This window comes from Lathyrus oleraceus, chromosome 2, assembly GCF_024323335.1.
Source record: "Lathyrus oleraceus cultivar Zhongwan6 chromosome 2, CAAS_Psat_ZW6_1.0, whole genome shotgun sequence".
Taxonomy (NCBI): domain Eukaryota; kingdom Viridiplantae; phylum Streptophyta; class Magnoliopsida; order Fabales; family Fabaceae; genus Lathyrus; species Lathyrus oleraceus.
The window spans coordinates 164,685,566-164,705,138 of NC_066580.1; the positions used below are offsets into that span (position 1 = coordinate 164,685,566).

Consider the following 19,573-nt stretch of genomic DNA (forward strand, 5'->3'; position numbering starts at 1 on the left):
GACTAAGGCATTATTAGACGGTAAATGTGAAGAACCCGTAGTATCGGAAGTTTAGTAGATCCTTTAGCGGAACCCGAATGTTACACTCGTACACGCCTCTTACTCATCCGAATTAAGAAAGCTATGGCCGAGAATCGCGACCGGAGACCTCTTAAGGAATTTTCCCAACCCTCTAACGAGGAACCTAGTTATAGTATAGTAAACTCCCTTATTCCAGCCAACAATTTAGAACTAAAACCATCTTTACTGCAATTAATGCAACAGAACCAATTCGCGGGTCTCGCTACTGAGAACCCAAATCAACATTTAAAAGTCTTTATCCAACTGGACGACACCTTTAAATCCAACGGTGCTTCACCTGATGCGATTCGTTTAAGATTATTTCCTTTCTCCCTCAGAGATAGAGCACGTTCGTGGTTAGATTCACTTCCAGCTAACTCAATAACTACTTGGGAAGACCTTAGGAGAGTATTCCTTGCTAGATATTTTCCCCCTACTAAGACTGTTGTTCTTCGAAACCAAATAACTAGATTTACTAAAAGCCAAGGAGAATCACGTTTTGAAGCTTGGGAGAGATACAAGGAGCTGTTAAGAGTCTGTCAACACCATGGCCTAGAACAATGGCTGATCGTTCATACCTTCTACAACGGACTCCATTATAACACAAAGATGAGCATCGACGCTGCCGCTGGTGGCGCGTTGATGAACAAGCCTTACCCTGAAGCTTGTGACCTAATTGAGGATATGGCCCAAAACCATTACCAATGGGGAACTGAACGGGCATCAGTAGAGAAAAAGGAGACCCAAGGTGGAATACATGAGATAAGTTCTATGGACATGATGCAAGCGAAAATAGACGCTTTAGCCCTTAAGGTCGAACATATTTTTACAAACTCTAAAACCGCAGCGGTAGTCCACACAGAGTGTGAACTTTGTGGATCTAAAGGACACGAATCGGCGGAAAGTAACCTTTTGAATGACTTGAACACCGACCAAGTGAATTACGCCCAAGGTAACCCATTTTCAAACACTTAGAACCCTGGATAGAAGAATCACCCGAATTTTTCCTATAAAAACCAGAACCCTATCCAAAATTTTGCACCTCAAATACCACAAGGTTTTCAAGCCCAAAAACATAATCAACCTATGCAAGTTGTGCCCCAGAAGCCTAACCTTGAGAAGATCATGGAGAACTTTATATCAGGCCAGACTCAACAAAATAAAGAATTCCTAAACCAGAACATTCACGTAAACAAACTGATAACGCAATTAGGGACTAAGGTTGATCAGATAATTACTCACAATAAGATGCTTGAAACCCAGATCTCACAGGTAGCACAAAACCAAGTCCCTCAAACTACACCCGGAGGATAATTCCCTGGACAACCTCAACTCAACCCTCAAGGGCAAGCTAACGTTATCACATTACGAAGTGGGACCGCTTACGACGGGCCTTATAACCCAGCAATGAGCGAGTCCAAAGCTTCTAAAGAAAATATACCTACCAACCAAGGAAGGGAACCAGTGGAACTCGAAAAACAAACCGACCAAGAAGGAGAAGCCAAGGATAAAACTTACAAACCACCACCCCCGTACAAACCACCAATCCCATATCCGCAAAGACTTAAACAAACCAAAATCGATAACCAATACCAAAAGTTTATAAAAGTAATAGAGAAGCTTTATGTAGATATTCCTTTCACCAAAGCCATCACCCAAATTCCATCTTACACCAAATTTCTCAAAGACATCTTAACCAACAAGCGTAGGCTTGATGATCCCAAACCCTTGGAATGCAAATTTATTTCCAAGAATAAACTTGCTAAGAAGGAGAAAGACCCTGGGAGTTTTTCTATACCTTGCATTCTAGGGAGTCATGTGATCGACAAAGCTTTCCTAAACTTAGGCGTTAGTGTGAGTTTAATGCCTTTAGCTGTGTTTAAAAGGTTAAACTTAGGAGAATTACAACCAACTAAGATGTCCCTCCAATTAGCCGATAGATCTGTAAAGTATCATGTAGGCATATTAGAAGACATCCCCGTTAGGATCGATCAACTTTATATCCCGACAGACTTTGTGATCTTGGATATCAAGGAAGACGATGATATCCCTATCCTTTTAGGTAGACCATTTTTATCAACAACCGGAGCTATAATAGATGTTAAACGATGAAAATTAACTTTCGAAGTAGGAGATGAAAAGATAGAGTTTATTCTTTCAAAGTTCCTGATGGCACCAATCATAGGAGACGCGTGTTACGCGATTGATATCATAGATGAATGCATAAGGGAATTTAGTCAAGAAGAACCTATGATCGAACCATTTTCAAACTCGAATGAAAAGGATGACGAGCTAAAGGAAACGAAACCTCACACTAACGAATGTTTGGCCCTTACTCTAGACCTTTCACCAAACTCTCAAAAACCAGCTCAAGAACTTAAGGAATTGCCCAAGAACCTAAGATATGAGTTTTTAGATAAAGAAATGAACCGCCCAATAATACTTAGTGCCACCTTAAACCAAGACGAGACAAACCAACTCTTGAATGTTTACGAAGATACCCCTATGCCTTAGGATACAACATCTCTGATTTAAAAGGTATAAGCCCGTCCATGTATATGCATAGGATCTCGCTAGAGGAGGGTTCAAAACCTTACAGAGAACATCAGAAAAGAATCAACCCTGTAATGAGTGAGGTGGTAAAGAAGGAAGTCCTTAAACTGCTAGAAGCTGGTATAATCTATCAGATCTCCGATAGTAAATGGGTAAGTCCTGTACATGTGGTACCCAAAAAGGGAGGCATCACAGTCGTGCAGAACGAGAAGGGCGAGCATGTGGCTAAACGTATAGAAGGCGGATGTCGTATGTGCATAGACTATAGGAAACTCAATAAGGAAACTAGGAAAGACCATTTCCCCCTTCCATTCATAGATCAAATGCTTGAGCGTCTTTCCAGACACTCTTACTTTTGTTATCTGGATGGATATTCTGGATTTTTCCAAATACCCATACACCCCGAGGATCAAGAGAAAACAACCTTCACTTGTCCTTACAGAACATTTGCTTACAGACGAATGTCGTTTGGACTCTGCAATGCGCCAGCTACTTTCCAACGTTGTATGATGTCAATATTCGCAGATTATCTCGACGGAATTATGGAAGTGTTCATGGATGATTTCTCGGTATGTGGGTTTGACTTTGAGGATTGCCTCATTAATCTTGAGAAAGTTTTAGAAAGATGCGTAGAAGTTAACCTTGTATTAAATTGGGAGAAGCACCACTTTATGGTTAAATAAGGCATATTGTTAGGACATATAATATCTGAAAGAGGCATTGAGGTCAACAAAGCAAAAATAGAAGTAATAGAAAACCTTAACCCTCCTAAGACTGTTAGAGAAGTCCGAAGTTTTCTTGGACATGCCGGATTTTACCGACGCTTTATCAAAGATTTCTCTAAAATAACAAAACCCCTGACCGACCTTCTGATGAAAGACGTTGAATTCATTTTCAATGAAAAATGTATCGAAGCCTTTAATCATTTAAAACAAGCGCTAATTTCAGCACCCATTTTACAAACTTCGGATTGGACTCAACCTTTTAAAATAATGTGTGATGCTAGCGATTTCGGTGTAGGAGCTATTTTAGGACAAAGAAAAAATAAGAAATTACATGTGATATATTATGCCAGTAGAACCCTAGATGCCGCCTAACTCAATTATACGACAACAGAGAAGGAACTCCTAGCTGTAGTTTTTGCAATTGATAAATTTAGGTCTTATCTTGTCGGATCTAAGATTATAGTCTATACAGACCATGCAGCTATCCGTTACCTTCTAAGCAAAAAGGATGCGAAACCTAGGTTACTCAGATGGATCCTTTTGCTACAAGAGTTTGACTTAGATATCCGAGACAAAAAAGGAACAAAAAATGTAGTTGCTGACCATTTTTCCAGACTAGAGCATTTGAAGCCAGACCATTTACCTATAAATGATGATTTCACTTATGACAGATTGATATCTAAGTTAGATACCGTTCCTCTTGAACCTGATAGAGACAACCTTGGAACAATTTCAGAGATTAGCAGAGTACCATGGTACGCTGACTTTGTGAATTATCTAGCCGCTGATATCATACCACCTGACCTCAATTATCAACAAAAGAAGAAGTTCTTTAAAGATGTAAGACATTTCTATTGGGACGAACTACTCCTTTTTAAAAGAGGAACAGATAACATCTTTCGACGTTGCGTCCCGGAAGAAGAAGTTAGAAATATCATAGAGCATTGTCACTCTTCACTCTATGGTGGACATTCAAGCACATCCAAGACATACGCTAAGATCCTTCAAGTCGGTCTTTATTGGCCAACACTATGGCGTGATGTCCATACTTTTATTGTCCAATGTGACCGGTGCCATCGCGCTGGAAACATCTCAAGACGTGACGAAATGCCTTTGAAGAACATCCAAGAAGTGGAATTATTTGATGTTTGGGGTATTGATTTCATGGGACCTTTTCCATCTTTGATGGGAAACAAGTATATTTTGGTAGCCGTCGACTATGTGTCCAAATGGATAGAAGCTATAGCCTCACCCATTAACGACGCAAGAGTAGTCATCAAGTTGTTTAAAAACAATATTTTCCCCAGATTTGGAGTACCGCGACTTGTCATAAGTGATGGTGGATCACATTTTATATCCAGGATATTCGATAAACTCTTAAGAAAGTATGGAGTAAAACACGGAGTAGCAACACCGTATCATCCCCAGACTAATGGTCAAGTGGAAGTATCAAAAACGGAGATTAAGCAAATCTTGGAAAAAACTGTTTCAATATCCAGAAAAGATTAGTCTGAAAGGCTAACAGAAGCATTGTGGGCTTACAAAACTACTTACAAAACCCCTATTGGAACTACACCATACCAGTTAGTCTATGGAAAGTCATGCCACTTACCTTTTGAACTTAAGCACAAAGCATATTGGGCCATCAAGACCCTGAATTTGGATTACCTAGCATCTGGTGAGAAGCGAATCCTCGATATTCACAAATTGGAGGAGCTCCGCCAGAACGCTTACGATAATGCCATTATATACAAAGAAAGAACCAAAGCATGGCATGACAAAAAGATTGTGAAAAAAGACTTTAATATAGGCGACTCTGTTCTCCTTTTCAATTCCAGATTACGACTTTTTCCAGGTAAGTTGCGTTCAAGATGGACAAGCCCCTTTTAGGTTTCCAAAATCCTTAAATCTGGAACAATTCCTGTAATCTTTTTGTGGTAAATGGACAAAGACTGAAGCAATATCAAGGAGGTGACATCCCCATAGAATGCCCTGGCCATACTCTGATCGACCCTCCGGTTCCTACCTCTGACATATAAAGTTCAAATCGTCAAGCTAACGACGTTAAACAAGCGCTGCATGGGAGGCAACCCATGATTTCTTTTCCATTTACTCCACTTTCACTTTTTCGATTTATATTTTCATATGTTTTATATATTTTTTTATGTTTAGACTAACAGTTGCAATATTTGCGATTTCATGTGCCCTCTGTTTTTAACCTAACTTTTCAGGATGGAGAATTTTGACACTATGTCAGTGATCTTTCGTGACCTAGTACAGGAGCAACATTACGCCATGCTTTCCTAGCGTCCAATGCTGCCCATCAGATATCCTGATTCAAGCTGCATGGAAGCATTAGGCATTGAGCCTAGTGTCAGGCATTTGTGCAGTCAGTTGCAATGGGATGAGTATACTGAAGCGATGCATGTGACTTACAGGAACCTCACTTTGGAGTTCTTGAGCTCGCTGAACTACGAGCCTTATGTTGGTCACGCTAGTGATGGTGGCTACATTAATTTCAGGATGTTTGGAACAAAGTACACCTTTAACCACAAGCGTTTCAGTGACTTACTTGGATTTCAGACTACTTATGATGCCTCATTTGAGCTCCCCATAAGCTATTTCCTGAGTAGAGACGTTGAGAAGTTCTGGAGTGACATTACATGTGGAGGTAGCCCTGACCCTTCCACCCAAATCTCTAACAAGATCCATAATCCTGCTTTCAGATATTTTCAAATGATTATTGCTCACACCTTCCTAGGGAAGAGTGACATTGATACACACGTAAGTGTTGAAGAGATTTTCTTCATGTACTGTACCACTCAGTCACGCCCAGTAGCTTGCAGAGATTTTCTGATCTAGAGTCTCTATCTTAATGCTCGCTCCGATGTGAGTCCTATACATGTTGGAAGCACGGTAACCCATATAGCCTCCGCCCTAGGACTTGATAGAAGGCTATTTCACCTAACATCTTACTGCAGTTATACTTTGATGGATATTGACTTCTGTCTGGACCGTGGCCTCATGAGGAGATCTTCTTTCCACCCAGATCAATACAGGCTCTTGATCGAGGGTGAGGCTATCCACTACTTTACTTTACCAGACCCTCAGGTAACTTGTGTTTATAATCAGGCCAATTGGGCCTATGCCATAGAAAGCCAAGGTGAGACAGTAGATGAGCAGAGAATCCCACCTGAGGCAGAGCATCATCCAGCACCTACCAGAATCAAAGTCCTCACCAATAATCCAAATCTTCAGAGTCCAAGCATGCATTCTGAGCTTGTTAAGCTTCGTATGGAGATAGCCCAGCTCCTCCAAGAGCTCGTTGACGTTGCTTTGCAGGTCAAAGTGTCAGATGCCACACATGCCACTGAAGCCGATATACTGAACAATGAGATCGCTGACCTTAGACACCAGATTATAGAGCTCTGAGGATCCGAAGTTGTGGAGACTCCATTATTCCCTGGACATTGATGATATCACCGACCGAGAGATGTCGTTTGCTTTACTTATTTCCCATTATTAGACTTATTATTTATGCTTGCTTTACTTATTGACTTTATGCTTGCTTTTCCTTTCCTAGCATCTCTCGACCCGTGACTTATTACTATCTATTCATATATATATATATATATATATATAATATATATATATATATATATATATATATAGAATATATATATATATATATATATTATATATATATTATGTTTTATTTTTCCTTTTTATTTTATTTTACTTTACTTTTTTTATTTTGTCATTTATCAAGCTTAATCAAAAAGGCAGCATATTATGGAAGCCTATGTACACCCCCTTTGAAAAATGAGGAAAATGTTGTAGCCCAAGAAGCAAGGAACAAGCCTGGCCCAAACAAAAAATTTGGCATCATGGCGGGCGCCATAGCCTCATGGCGTGCGCCATGAGGTCTGTATCATTTAACGGGACAGAATCCCTAAATCTCCCATTTTTTCCTTCTTCAACCTCTCAAAACCCATTTTTTCCTCCTTCCACCTCCATTGAAGTCCACGAAAATTCCCAACTTCTTCATTCTAACTCCAACCCATTATCATTCCCAAACTTCACTCATCAATTTCCTCCACCAAAAACCCACTACAATCCCATTTTCACTTCCTTACCATAAAAACCCATTTTCTCTTCACTCACCATCAATTGCTGGAATGAAATTCAACAATATCATCCTTCACGGAGGGAAACCTGGAGAGCGTCAGAACAAAATTTTATAGAAGTTGCAAATACGGGAGATTCTCGCCACCAGATATGTAGATAAGGACTGTTTGTATACTTTAGGGACTTATCATAGTGTTTTTCATATGCTAGATAATATAGGATTGAATGACATTTTTGTTAATAAGGAACCCACCTATGATAGGCTGACTAGGGAATTTCTAAGTTCCCTAATTTACATCGTTCATCCTGGTACCGCTAGCACGATTGGTACCGTATGTTTTAGAATGTTCAATGTTGAATATGAGTACACTACCGATGCCTTAGCAGGTTTGTTAGGAATGCCTTACGGAGAAGGTGCCATTTGTGAGACACCCTTGGATGCAGAATGGGCACTCGAAGCCTTTAGCTTTTGGAATAGATTATCGAATGTGACTGCCACTTCTTTTGAAGGAATTTTAGCCTCCACTATTCATAACCCGACCATCCGTATTTTTCGATATCTTTTGGCATGTACTATTTTTGGTCGGGAGAATTCTAATAAAGTAAATGCTCGCGAGTTACTATTTTTACAGGGTTGCCTTACTAATCGAAGGATCAATCTTGTTCCTTTTATGCTTGCACATATGTCCGCCATTTTGAAAAAAGGAGGAACCATTTCTTTTGGTGGATTAATTACTTCTATTGCTAGAGCACTAAATCTCAATGTTGAGTTAGCTACCTTAGAACCGCTCCCTCACCGCACCATTAACTTGAAATTTTTTGAAGGATATGAAATTATGCAAGGTGCGGCGAGCGGACGGTTATAACCTCATGATCCATGGTGTAGCTATACCGAGTGTTGTTTTACCTTGCTCTCAACGTACAGATGTGCGACATGCAAGGAACTGGACATATGATCTCCATGCTCCACCTTTTACCGGTCCTTTGCCACCTAATGTCCCTATGGACGATGGGCAAGGGACCAATGATGAGTATAACCGGCGCGACCAGTCCCCTACTCATGATATTCCTACACACACTGCATCACCTGCACACACTGCACCTTCTTCTTCTTACCATTTTGCAGGTACCACTCCCAGTTTTTACATCACTGAGGAGATGTGGCGCGAGTACCTGGCTCGGGAAGAAAGGCGTGACGTCCTTCTAAATACCATAAACCAACAATTGACTGATAATATGAGTTTTATGGTAGCCTCCCAACAGCGCACTGAGCAAGCACATCGGACTATCACGGAGTCCTTGCTTGCGACTACTAATGAGCAGCATCGCCAGCGACAGGCTACTGAGCGGCACTTCGCACTTATCGAGGCCAACCAGGGGTCTCTCTTAGGTCGCTCTAGGCAGCTGTAGGAGGGTCTTAGTACTCGTAGCAGGAGTCGTCGACCCAGGCATCCTGACCAGGGCGATGACGATACCGGTGATCAGCCATAGTTCTCTCTTTCAGGTAACTCCTACCCTATCTCATATCGAAACATTGAGGACAATGTTCGGTTTAAGTGTGGGAGGATATTTTTATCGCTTTCCTTTATTTTCAGTATGTTTTGTTTGTTTTAGTTGTTTGCTTTTCTTTCAATAAAATAACATGTGTTTGACAAGTCATCTGTGTGGTGTATTCGTACTTCTCCCATTTCTTTAGCCTTACCAAAAAATTTGTGAGCAAAGAAAACAGTGTATTTTGAATATTCAGGCTATAAGACAGGTTTATGACAGAATGTAAAAGATTTGGGAAAACTTTTTCTAAAAATCGATATCGTCTTGACACCGCAGGCTTCATGATTATAAGAGTCGATCCCGATACCCCATATGTTGTGGCCCTAATTTTTGTTCCAAATAAGTCCTTAAGTAGTTTATCCTTGCAGTCAGCTCCGGCGTAAGCATGCTCTACATAGGGGACCGATGAAAATAAGTGAATGATCATAAAAAATTCTGATTTGTTCTCTAGTTGTATGAAATTCTGGGCTAGGTGACTCTCACACGGTCATTTAACCCAGTAAAATAAAGAGGTTTGCGAAGCATGCAGAAAAATAAAAAAAAAATATAATAATATGCTCATTGTTGGTTGGTTCAGAGGTATCTGGTGCTGAACTCGGTGGGATGGATTACGATCCAAACCCCCACAACTACAATTGGGTTGAATAAAGGGGCTAAACCAACTTATGTACCAGAGCCCCATGCTTAAGATCATAATCACTAATCGGTCACTTATATTCCACCGAACCTCTATAATTCCTGGTGTTGTCTCTCTTACCTTAAACTCTTAATTTTCTATTGATTCATCTTCACGCTGCTAATTTATTAAAATGTTTTTAAACTCTTAATAATTATAAAAATTCTCAAATTATAGTATTTCTGAAACATACAATTCACCTCCCCCCCCCCCCCCTTCTTGTGTGTGGATTCACATGTCTAACAACATAAAGCTTGATAAGAGCACAAGATAGAAAGTAATTTTTGATTCTTTGCAAGCAACACATGCTTGAAATTTTCTCCTTGTCGTTCCTATTGATGAGCTAGACCAACACATCTCATCCATAAAGAACCATATTATCCTTAGATATGTCCATACCATTCTTTTTTTTGTAGAGGTTTGCTTGTAGCAAAACGTGCTTGGATACATTTGGGAATCACGAGATTCATTGTAGGCAACTTCAAGGTTTCAAATACTGGCATGATCTTGATAATGATGTCATATTTGATATATTTTGGCGGGTCAGTGTATCCGTGAAGAAAGAGACGCTTGTAAATTCCTGACAAACCCACAAAATAGGAGATTGACACTTAGGACATCACACATTCTGGTGTATGGTTGGGTAAAAACATTCATGTGCGTAGTTGACTAGAGTTTCCCCGCTAGAAGGACTGAGGACTGAGTTTTTACTGTAGGACAGACATCCCTCAAAGTTGCTTCTTTTAAAGTCGTCAAACATGAGAAAACAAGTTCTGACAATTAACATGCTTTCATACAATTTGTCTTTGCCACTTTTGATTTCCTAACACTAAAGTGAGTCTTTTAGAGAGAGTCCAAAGGTTCACCCGTAACAATGTTGTACCTCCTAAGTAAATGGATTTCGTTTTCAAGAGTATTGATTTTGTCATCCAAAAAATGATAATAGTGCAGCCTGTGACACGTTTGTCTTATATTTATGTATAATCTATTATATATAAAATTTTAAGGCAAAACAAAATATAACTAAAGTTTGTTAGACAATTATCTTGTTATGATAGTATCAACTTCAATAATAGATAAAATAACGGTGGTTTAACATCATTTTTCACCATGTATCTTATACTCAAAGTTTTTGATCCCATAATTTCAAAACAAAAAAAAACATTCGAGTGTATTAACTTTACATACTTTACCATACATTTTGTTAATCAAATTCAATATGGCCCTCACGTGAGATGTCATGCGACTTGTACCAATTTTTATGACTAATTTAGTAACTAAAAACATCATTAAATTTTTATGGATTTTAATTATTGTTATTCATCTTCTTCCTCAAACTCACAAAATCCAAAATTTAAATCTTGATTACACACAAAAAAACAATAATTTAGAAGAAGGGTTAAACCAAAACCGCATTGGATTCGAATTTCTCTAATCCAACTTTTGTGGAGTTGGGTTTCTCTCAACTGCAGCCCACTTCCCCAAAAACCAGTCACACACGCAATTGGTGCCATTTTTTCCTATGACAAAATTAGGGAGCCACTTCATGTGGCTACATCAGGCAGAAGATGGGGAGGAGAAGTTGGGGGTTAAGGTAAAACACTATTGTGTATTTCTCATAATGTTTGGATTATTAGTGAATTACAAGTTATTTGCAATAGTGGATACTCAATACTCATTTGTGTATTGGCTTACAAGTTATTTCCATAATAGTGGATACTCAATACTCATTTATGCTTAAAAGGACCAGTAATGTTTTGATGCATTTTTTAGTTACTAAGATTACAGAGCTTAGAAGGGAGTGAAAGAAACAAAGAAAATATATGTGTAGGTTTAAGGAACTAAAGATGTCGTTTTAAAGAATATGGACAGAACCATTAATTTTACTGTTAGGTCATTGCAGGTTACATGGCTCACGGTATTTTTTTTCTTAAGAAAAAAAGATTGTACAAACAATGCTTCAGAAGGAAAAGGATTGGGCAAAAACAGTTTTTCAAAAGAAAAAAGATTGAACATTCAACTTTTTAGAAAGATGTCAAAAGTCTAGTTACTAATTTTAGAGACGAAACTAGGAGAAGACTCGTGTATCCTAGTGTTAAAATGTATTTATATATCAAATCATTTATTGAAACGTGATTAAAATAACAAAAAAATGTAAAGTAACGTGAGAAAAATACAATAATTGGAAATATTAAAATTTACATTTTTTGTGATATGATGTTTACATTCAAATATAATTCCTAAAGCAAAATGTTTGAAATGAAAAATGTCAAATTAAACAAGTTATAGAGAGCTAATTATATCAACTTCTTACTACTCACTCATCAGTTGAAGAACTTTGTGTCATAATTAAAAAAAAAAATACAATTAGAAAGATGAAAAGAGACCATCCTAATGTGATTGTTATAATGATACAAGCCACATATGTAACTATGTTTCTTCCGTCAAAGGGTGCATTTGACCATGAAATTAACACTTTCATCTTTGTCTTGTACAGATAGTCTACAACTACAATGAACAATTTTTCAAATCCGTTTTGTTTTGTTTTTTTCGAAAAATGCTAACTTGCGTCATAGGGGCACAAGATAAAAACTAAAGAAAGAATATTTTTTATTGGAAATTGTGCATTGATTTTAATAAAGGTATAAAATTGATTTTATAATTTATTTTTTTAATACAAACTTTTTATAATTGGGTGTCTTATCTTGTGCCCCTAGGACACAAGTTAGCATTACCCTTGTTTTTTTTTTATAAACAAGATTAATGCATTAAAGACGTGTGTTATGGTTACTAACCCTTGATACAAGCAAAAAGGATAGAACAACGAAACCATCCAAGCGAAAAAAATTAGAAATAAAAACCAATGCATCTATCCGAATCGACGAACCAATCAGCTTATTTATGACTTAAGAAACCGTTGATTTTTACATGATACCATTCTCAAGGGAAGAACTTAATCCTATCTAAAAGGTTTCAAGAAGAAAAGAACTCTCCTTTGAAAAGAAAAAGCCGCATTGATGAAATCGTCTTCCAAGTTCAAACCATAAATTTTACTTTTGGAAATATTAACACATAATCCTGAAGCAAGTTTAAAGTCCATTAAAATAGATTTAAGACTTCACAGATTGTTCCAATTTCCATCACAAAAATACTATTGTATCGACTGCAAACTGCAAAAGGTCGAACTTAATTTCTTGGTTGACTTGAAACCCTTGAAACCCTTGAAACTTATTGACTGAAACTTGCGAGAGAACTAACAAAGAACGGTTGAAAACTATAACATCCATTCAGTGAACTCAGTTGCTAAAACTCATTCTAGTCATAAGAAACACAATCAAAAGCTCTTTGAAAATCTACGTTCATGATTAAGCATTTCTTCTTGAACCTCTTAGAAGATATCTCCAGAAAATACAATCAAAAGCTCTTTGTGTCATAATTAAAAAAAATAAAAATAAATAGATAATGACCTTCTTTCTAGCTAAGTCTTTTATATTTATTAACTAATTAACTCTATATTTATTTAGGTAAAATAATTAATTTTCTTGATTTCATATACAATCAAAATTACATTTATTATAATATCCTTAATTATATTTGATAAATCAACGAGTGATATTAAATATTTTAAATTAAATCAAAAATAACTTTTTTTTTTGTTTATAATAATGACTAGAGGGAGGTGTGACAATATTAAAGATGGTTGATTCTTTCTTAATGTAATGTTATTATTATGTGGTTCATCCAAAAAGTATTCATATTGGAAAAGATGTACTAGTGTTAATAATGCTATTTTGTGGTTCATCCAAAAAGTATTCATATTGGAAAAGATGTACTAGTGTTAATAATGCTATTTTGTGGTTCATCCAAAAATAAATAAGTCTTAATAATGCTATTTAGTTATGGAAAGATCTCTTGGGAAAAAACCAAAGTCTTCTGTTCCATTGGGTCTATCATACAAATATTTTTGACAATTCTCCTCCTAAAAATACTTTTTAAAACTAAAATTCAAAAATGTTTCAAACACAGACCCTAATTAGGTGTAGCTGAATCTCTTACGGAGAGCTGTACCGTCTAAATTCAACCCAGAACGATCAAAAACATGGCCGAATCTCTTAAGGAGTTGTTTATCGCGTCTCAATTCTTGTTTGATAATCTCCTTCAAGGTAGTTCTGTAAAAATAGAGACAATCAGACAGAAAATCAAAGCAAAAGGTACTATATCCAAGTTGTAACAAGAGAGAGTAAGGAAAAGTAACAAGAGAGAGTAAGGAAAAGAAAAACATTTACTCCGGGAAAATGACTTTCTTTGCTGACGGTGAGTTTCGAAGCAAAAAGTCTTCTGTTCCATTGGGTGGTGGTAAAACTTCGCTGGTTATTATTTTGAGTAACTTCAAGTTATGTAAGTAAGGGAAATCGATCTTCCATGAATCAGGAACTGAGTTGAGAATCTAAGCAATGGGGAATGAAGGTGAATTTAAGACAAGCATATAAATTTGAAGCTTGAAGCGAAGGAAACGAAAATATACCTGTAGAGCGTTTGAAGAGATTGTGAAGGATTCCATAAGGTGAAGTTCAAGAAGCCAATCGAATAGAATAATGGAAGGGGAAGGATATTTTAAGAATTTGCATAATGGTATATGAATGTTAACATGTTTAATAAAAGAGAAATTGGTAATGTTATTGTGGCCAGATAGATTCTGAAAAGGACGGCCAGCAAAATGAAAGGTGGAAAGATTTGGGGTAGATAACTTGAATTTGTAAAAGTCGTAATCGATAGGAAGTAGTATTGTTAAACTAACAAGCGAGAGACTTGATATGAAGAGGCCTTCTTTATCATTAAAAAGTGGACAAGATTCAATGAACAAAGTATTCAAACTTTGAAATCCCGAAAAGGGGTCGGCATAGCCATCCTCATCATCCTCATTAGTGCAGCGAAAGGTAAACGTATACAAAGACAAGTTGGTTAATGCAGGAAGTTTAAGAGAATTTGGAAAAACGGGTGGTACTGTATCCAATTCTTGGGATGTACTAAGTTTAAGAGAGGTTAAAGAATGATATGAAAAGTTGGAGGAAAGTGGAAACTGTTTAAGGGTACAAGGCACAGTCATATCTAAATGTTGGACATTATGTGAAAATAAGTATTTTAGGATCCTTTTCAGCAGTAGAGGGTCAAAATAGTAGCGGCACTCAAAAGTGAGAGCTTGGACAGAGGTTTTTTCATTGCGAAAACTGAAAAATTGAGAAACAAAATTGATGAAACATTCTATAGATTTGAAGCTTCTATAATGCAAAGAAAGAACGGAAATATATTTCCAGAGATTCTTCCATCTTGTGGAGAGGATGGACATTTCAACAGCTTGATTTATCTTCAAATTCGATAATATTTCAAGTAAAACACTATCAGGTAAATCACTCATTCTGTCTTTATCATAATTTCGTCTCCTTGTTTTCATCCTCAATCAATTCTGCTGCTACTAAAAAACAACCAAATTGAAAAGTAAATAAATAAATATAAACCTTTGCGGAAACCCTTACGATATAGCAATTTGACAGATCGATAACCAACCTGTGGCTTGCAGTTTGACAGAGAAGTAAGGACGACGGCAGAAACGGGAGAAAGGCAAAGGCGGACGACGGCGAACGGGAGAAAGACAAAGGCGGATGACGGCAGAAACGGGAGAAAGACAAAGGCGGATGTGTTTAGGGATTGATAAGTGTTTAACCTAATTTTTTTTTTAAATAAATAGAGAGCACATGCGGTAGAATCTAGATTTTAAATTTTAATATAAAATATTAAAAGATCTTTACTGAAATCTTCTTAAACCATAACATTAAATATTTTGATATCACGTAAATTTAATTAATTTAAATCTAAACATTAATGTTATAATTATATATTTCATGGAAATTTAATTAATTTAAATCTAAACATTAATTTTATAATTATATATTTCATGGAAAATTAGCAACAAAAACATTAATTAATGGTATTCTTACAAAAATATTCAATTTTTAAAACAAATAATATAATAATAAATTGAGTAATATACTTTAAATAATATGTCAATTCAACATTGGAATATATTGATATTGAAACGCTTATATAGCCTCTAAAAATATTAAATTTATTTTATTTTAATAGCAAATTTGTCTTTAATGTTGATATACGAAAAAAAAAACATCAGACCAATTTAAAATGCACTATGAATAGTAAATATTAAAATTATTTAATATGGAGATGTATTTATAAAGTTATAAAAAAATTAATATTTGATGAAAAAATAAATATCGGAAAAAAAAAATCAAAATGTTATTCAAAGTGGAGAAATTGGAAAGAAAATATAAAATAATAGTTAATTTATCTTTAATTTTGATATACATAGAAAAAAACAATTCAATTTAAAACTGCACTATAATAACAATTCTTAAAGGATCTTTACTTAAATGTATTTGAATCGTAACATTAAATATTTTTATATTATTGAAATTAAAATTTAATTAATTTAAATTGAAATATAAATCTATATAAATTTATATAAATCTATATATATATATATATTATATATATATATATATATAATATATATATATATATATATATATGAAAATTAGGAATAAAAAATCAATTAATGATATTTTTTAAAAAAATAAAAATTTAAAATAAAGAATATAATAATAAATTGACTAATATATTTTTAATGGTATGTTATTTTAATATGAAAATATACTCATATTGAAAAAAAAAAATTATGTATACTATAAAAATGGTTAATTAAGCCCATAAAAATATTAAATTTGTTTAATTTTAATACTCTATTTATCTTCTCTTTTTTTATACAGAAAAATCACAAACATTAACTTTGCACCAAGAGATTGAATATAATCAAACGTCATTACTATAAAAGTAACCTCATATTACTACGATAAAAGTAACCCCATATTACTACGGTTGTAATAACAAATATTTTACAGCTATTTTTTTTTGTTATTTATTAAAAGACATTTCACCGGTGATAACAACCATGGTGAAGTATACCAGGAGTGTAAGGGTACAAGACATTTCACTCATTCTGTCTTTATCATAATTTCGTCTCCTTGTTTTCATCCTCAATCAATTTTTCCCAAACTTATAAGTAAATAAATAAATAAACCTTGCAGATCACCGGCGAACAGCTACGGCGCCGCCAGGGATGGCGGCAGAAACTGGAGCGAGACAAAGACTTCTAGGTTTTTTTAATTCATAAGTGTTTAACCTAATTTCTTTAAAATAAATAGAGACCACACATAGCACATGTGGCAGAATCTGGATTTTCAATTTTAATATAAATTTTTTGTTCAATAATTATCCGCCGAGAAATAGAAATACAAAAATAATACTTGTTGATTTTTTTTAAAATTTTGGTTTACATCAAAACCAATTCAATTTAAAACTGCACTATTTATATAAAATGTTCTTAAGCCATACCATTAAATATTAAATATTTTGATATCATGAAAAATTATTGAAATCAAAATTTAATTAATTAAATCTAAACATTAATGTTATAATTATATATTTGAAGGAAAATTAGCAAAAAATAATAATTAATTAATGGTATTCTTAAAAAAATTCAAAATTTTAAAAAAATAATATAATAATAAATTGAGTAATATGTCAATTCAACATTGAAATATACTGATATTGAAAAATATTAAAAATGTAAGTTTTATAGAAACGGTTAGGTAGAAAAAGAAGGAGTGGATAAGAACAAGAGAAAGAGAGAAAAACCAAGAAAAGAAAAAGAGAGAAAGGAAAAGAGAATGAAGAAAAGAAGAGAAGAAAGGAAAGGAAGGAAAGAGAGAAGAGAAAGAGAGGAAGAGAAAGAAGAAGAGGAACTCCAATAAGCCATGGAAGCTCATCACCATCATTTCATCATCTTCATTATCCTTATTATTCAAGGTGAGTTCTTAGCTAGTTGTAGCTTGGGGGAAAAAGCATGAAAAATTGGGTTAGGGTTTGTGAGTCCATGTTATGTTGTGTTGAACTTGTATGAATATGTTGTAGCATGCTTGGGTATGATATGAAGAATCTTCATTGGTTAGGATTATGAATAAAGCATATTCATTGAATTCCATGATTTGTTGTGGTGTGATTTAATGTATTTAGTTGTTCTGTTAACATGCCTCGAAGTTACATGATGATTAGGGATTGATACTAGCAAATTGGGATCGGTTTCTTTGAGAAAACTCCATATTTTTGGGGTTGTTTGTTGTCAAAGAAGCTAAAAACGAATTTTGGACGATTACCCATGGATTTTGGGCATTAGCGATGAACTGGTCGTGGGTAAAAGCGCATTTCAAGATTTCGCCTGTCATGCATCAAGTCTTGCGCTATGTTTGACGAAAAGTAGCGTAATTTGAGTTTCGTAACTCGAAATGAGACGCAGTCGAATGCGTTGGAAAGTTAGTTCAATAAATTATCTTATGGTGATTAAATATCACTCATGCATGATATTTTTTGAAATATTATGAGTTCATGGTTTGATTGCATGATACAAGTTAAGTTTAAATGTCAAATATTACATGATTGATGATGTTATGCTATGCTTTATGACTTATATTATGACATGCAGTATTGAATAAGAGTAATTAAACCAATACTTTAATGATATGATATATGTGTTACTCGTTTCCCTATTTCCATCATATAACGAGATTTGTAACTCTTATAGATGTGAGATTGGATACATTGGAAAGTGAGTTCATACTCTACCTTTCTGGTTAAGAGAAACCATGTATATGTTCCAATTATTGGTTGAATATTTGGTGAGGAACCTTTGTTCTGAAATTCCTATTTGGTGATGAACTATTATGTGTGTTTCATGTATCATGTTGTGATGTGTATATGTATGAACTAACATGTGTGTATCATGAAACATACTATGGATTGCTTTCTTGTGTTGAATGTATAAATAATGATTAAGATCCTATGATGATAAGTGAGGTTAAACCTGGGTTTATGGCTAAGTGAATGAATTAGAAAGATAACTTAGGTTATGCAAATGATATAGGTGGTAATACTTGGACGCAATGGTACCTCTTTGTGAATCGTGGACGGGCATTCGCTTGATTAATGAATCAATATACTTTGTATAGAACATGTGGAAATAATATGTGAATGGCTCGATGTGACCACCTAGTATTTAATGAAGTAACATGAGAATTGGCGAATGTGATCACATAGTGATTGATGAGAGAAATCATGATGTTGTGAAACCTAATCACATATTCGGATGTTTTCCCTTGATTGTGCACATACCATTTGAAATGCTTATTTAAAGTAGAAAATGGGGATATTGCAACAATGATTTGTTCCTCAATTGTGCTAGTAGACCAAGATTGACCCACTGGTATGGAATAAGTATTTTAGGTAATTCCATACAGTGAAGGACAAAGGACGGTTTTGTCGCACGTATGCCACAAGGCTCAGAGACCAGGTGGTGTGCCAGTGTCTCAGCTTGTAACATCCTTAGAGCAAGTATTTTTAGATTCAAGGAAATGATAGTAGAAGGACCCTATAATTGGAGTTAAGAGAATTACCATAGGAAGAGAAGAAAACACAGAGTTGGGAGCAATGTAAACCTTGCAATATAATTATTATAATGGGATGCATTTCAGATAAATACATAATGGGATTATAAGGTTTCATTAAGGCTAAGATAGGAGTTTTCAATTGATAGTATTTCACGTACGAAGATGTCTAGAGTATGAGGTGAAGTGGAGAAAGTTATACCTTATTATTAAGAAGAAGGTGATAGTAGCATCCTAGTTACATGTATGTGTAACTTATTATCTTATTTTGGGATGGTTGTGGAGTATCACACTCTTTATTCCGAGTAGCG

The 19,573-nt window shown here is 35.3% G+C and overlaps 1 protein-coding gene and 1 non-coding gene across 3 annotated transcripts; both read right to left on the reverse strand.

The window, feature by feature from the left end:
- Nucleotides 1-507: 507 nt before the first annotated feature.
- On the reverse strand, nucleotides 508-614 carry LOC127124722 (small nucleolar RNA R71). The gene has a single exon (XR_007804185.1). It is a non-coding gene; the product is annotated as a small nucleolar RNA R71 (small nucleolar RNA).
- Nucleotides 615-13,551: 12,937 nt separating this feature from the next.
- Nucleotides 13,552-15,426, reverse strand: LOC127118690 (putative F-box/FBD/LRR-repeat protein At1g78760). 2 transcript variants are annotated; one of them, XM_051048940.1, is made up of 4 exons: nucleotides 15,259-15,426; nucleotides 14,219-15,166; nucleotides 13,980-14,140; nucleotides 13,552-13,862 (listed from the first exon to the last, which is right to left on the reverse strand). In XM_051048940.1, exons 2-4 carry the CDS (start codon nucleotides 15,143-15,145, stop codon nucleotides 13,727-13,729), a joined length of 1,224 nt encoding a protein of 407 aa, XP_050904897.1. In that variant the 5' UTR covers nucleotides 15,146-15,166; nucleotides 15,259-15,426; the 3' UTR covers nucleotides 13,552-13,726. The 2 variants fall into 2 exon arrangements, with proteins under 2 accessions (XP_050904897.1, XP_050904898.1); XM_051048941.1 differs by having other exon boundaries at nucleotides 14,219-15,163; nucleotides 15,259-15,423.
- Between the last annotated feature and the right edge of the window lie 4,147 nt (nucleotides 15,427-19,573).

Bases quoted from the DNA above. Each gene is read 5' to 3' on its own strand.
- LOC127118690 (XM_051048940.1), bottom strand. From the start codon at position 15,145: ATGAAAACAAGGAGACGAAATTATGATAAAGACAGAATGAGTGATTTA. The intron at 14,141-14,218 runs GTATATTTTCGT...CCCATTGCTTAG, and splicing joins TCTCTTCAAACGCTCTACAG to ATTCTCAACTCAGTTCCTGA. The intron at 13,863-13,979 runs GTAAATGTTTTT...CTATTTTTACAG, and splicing joins AAGAAAGTCATTTTCCCGGA to AACTACCTTGAAGGAGATTA.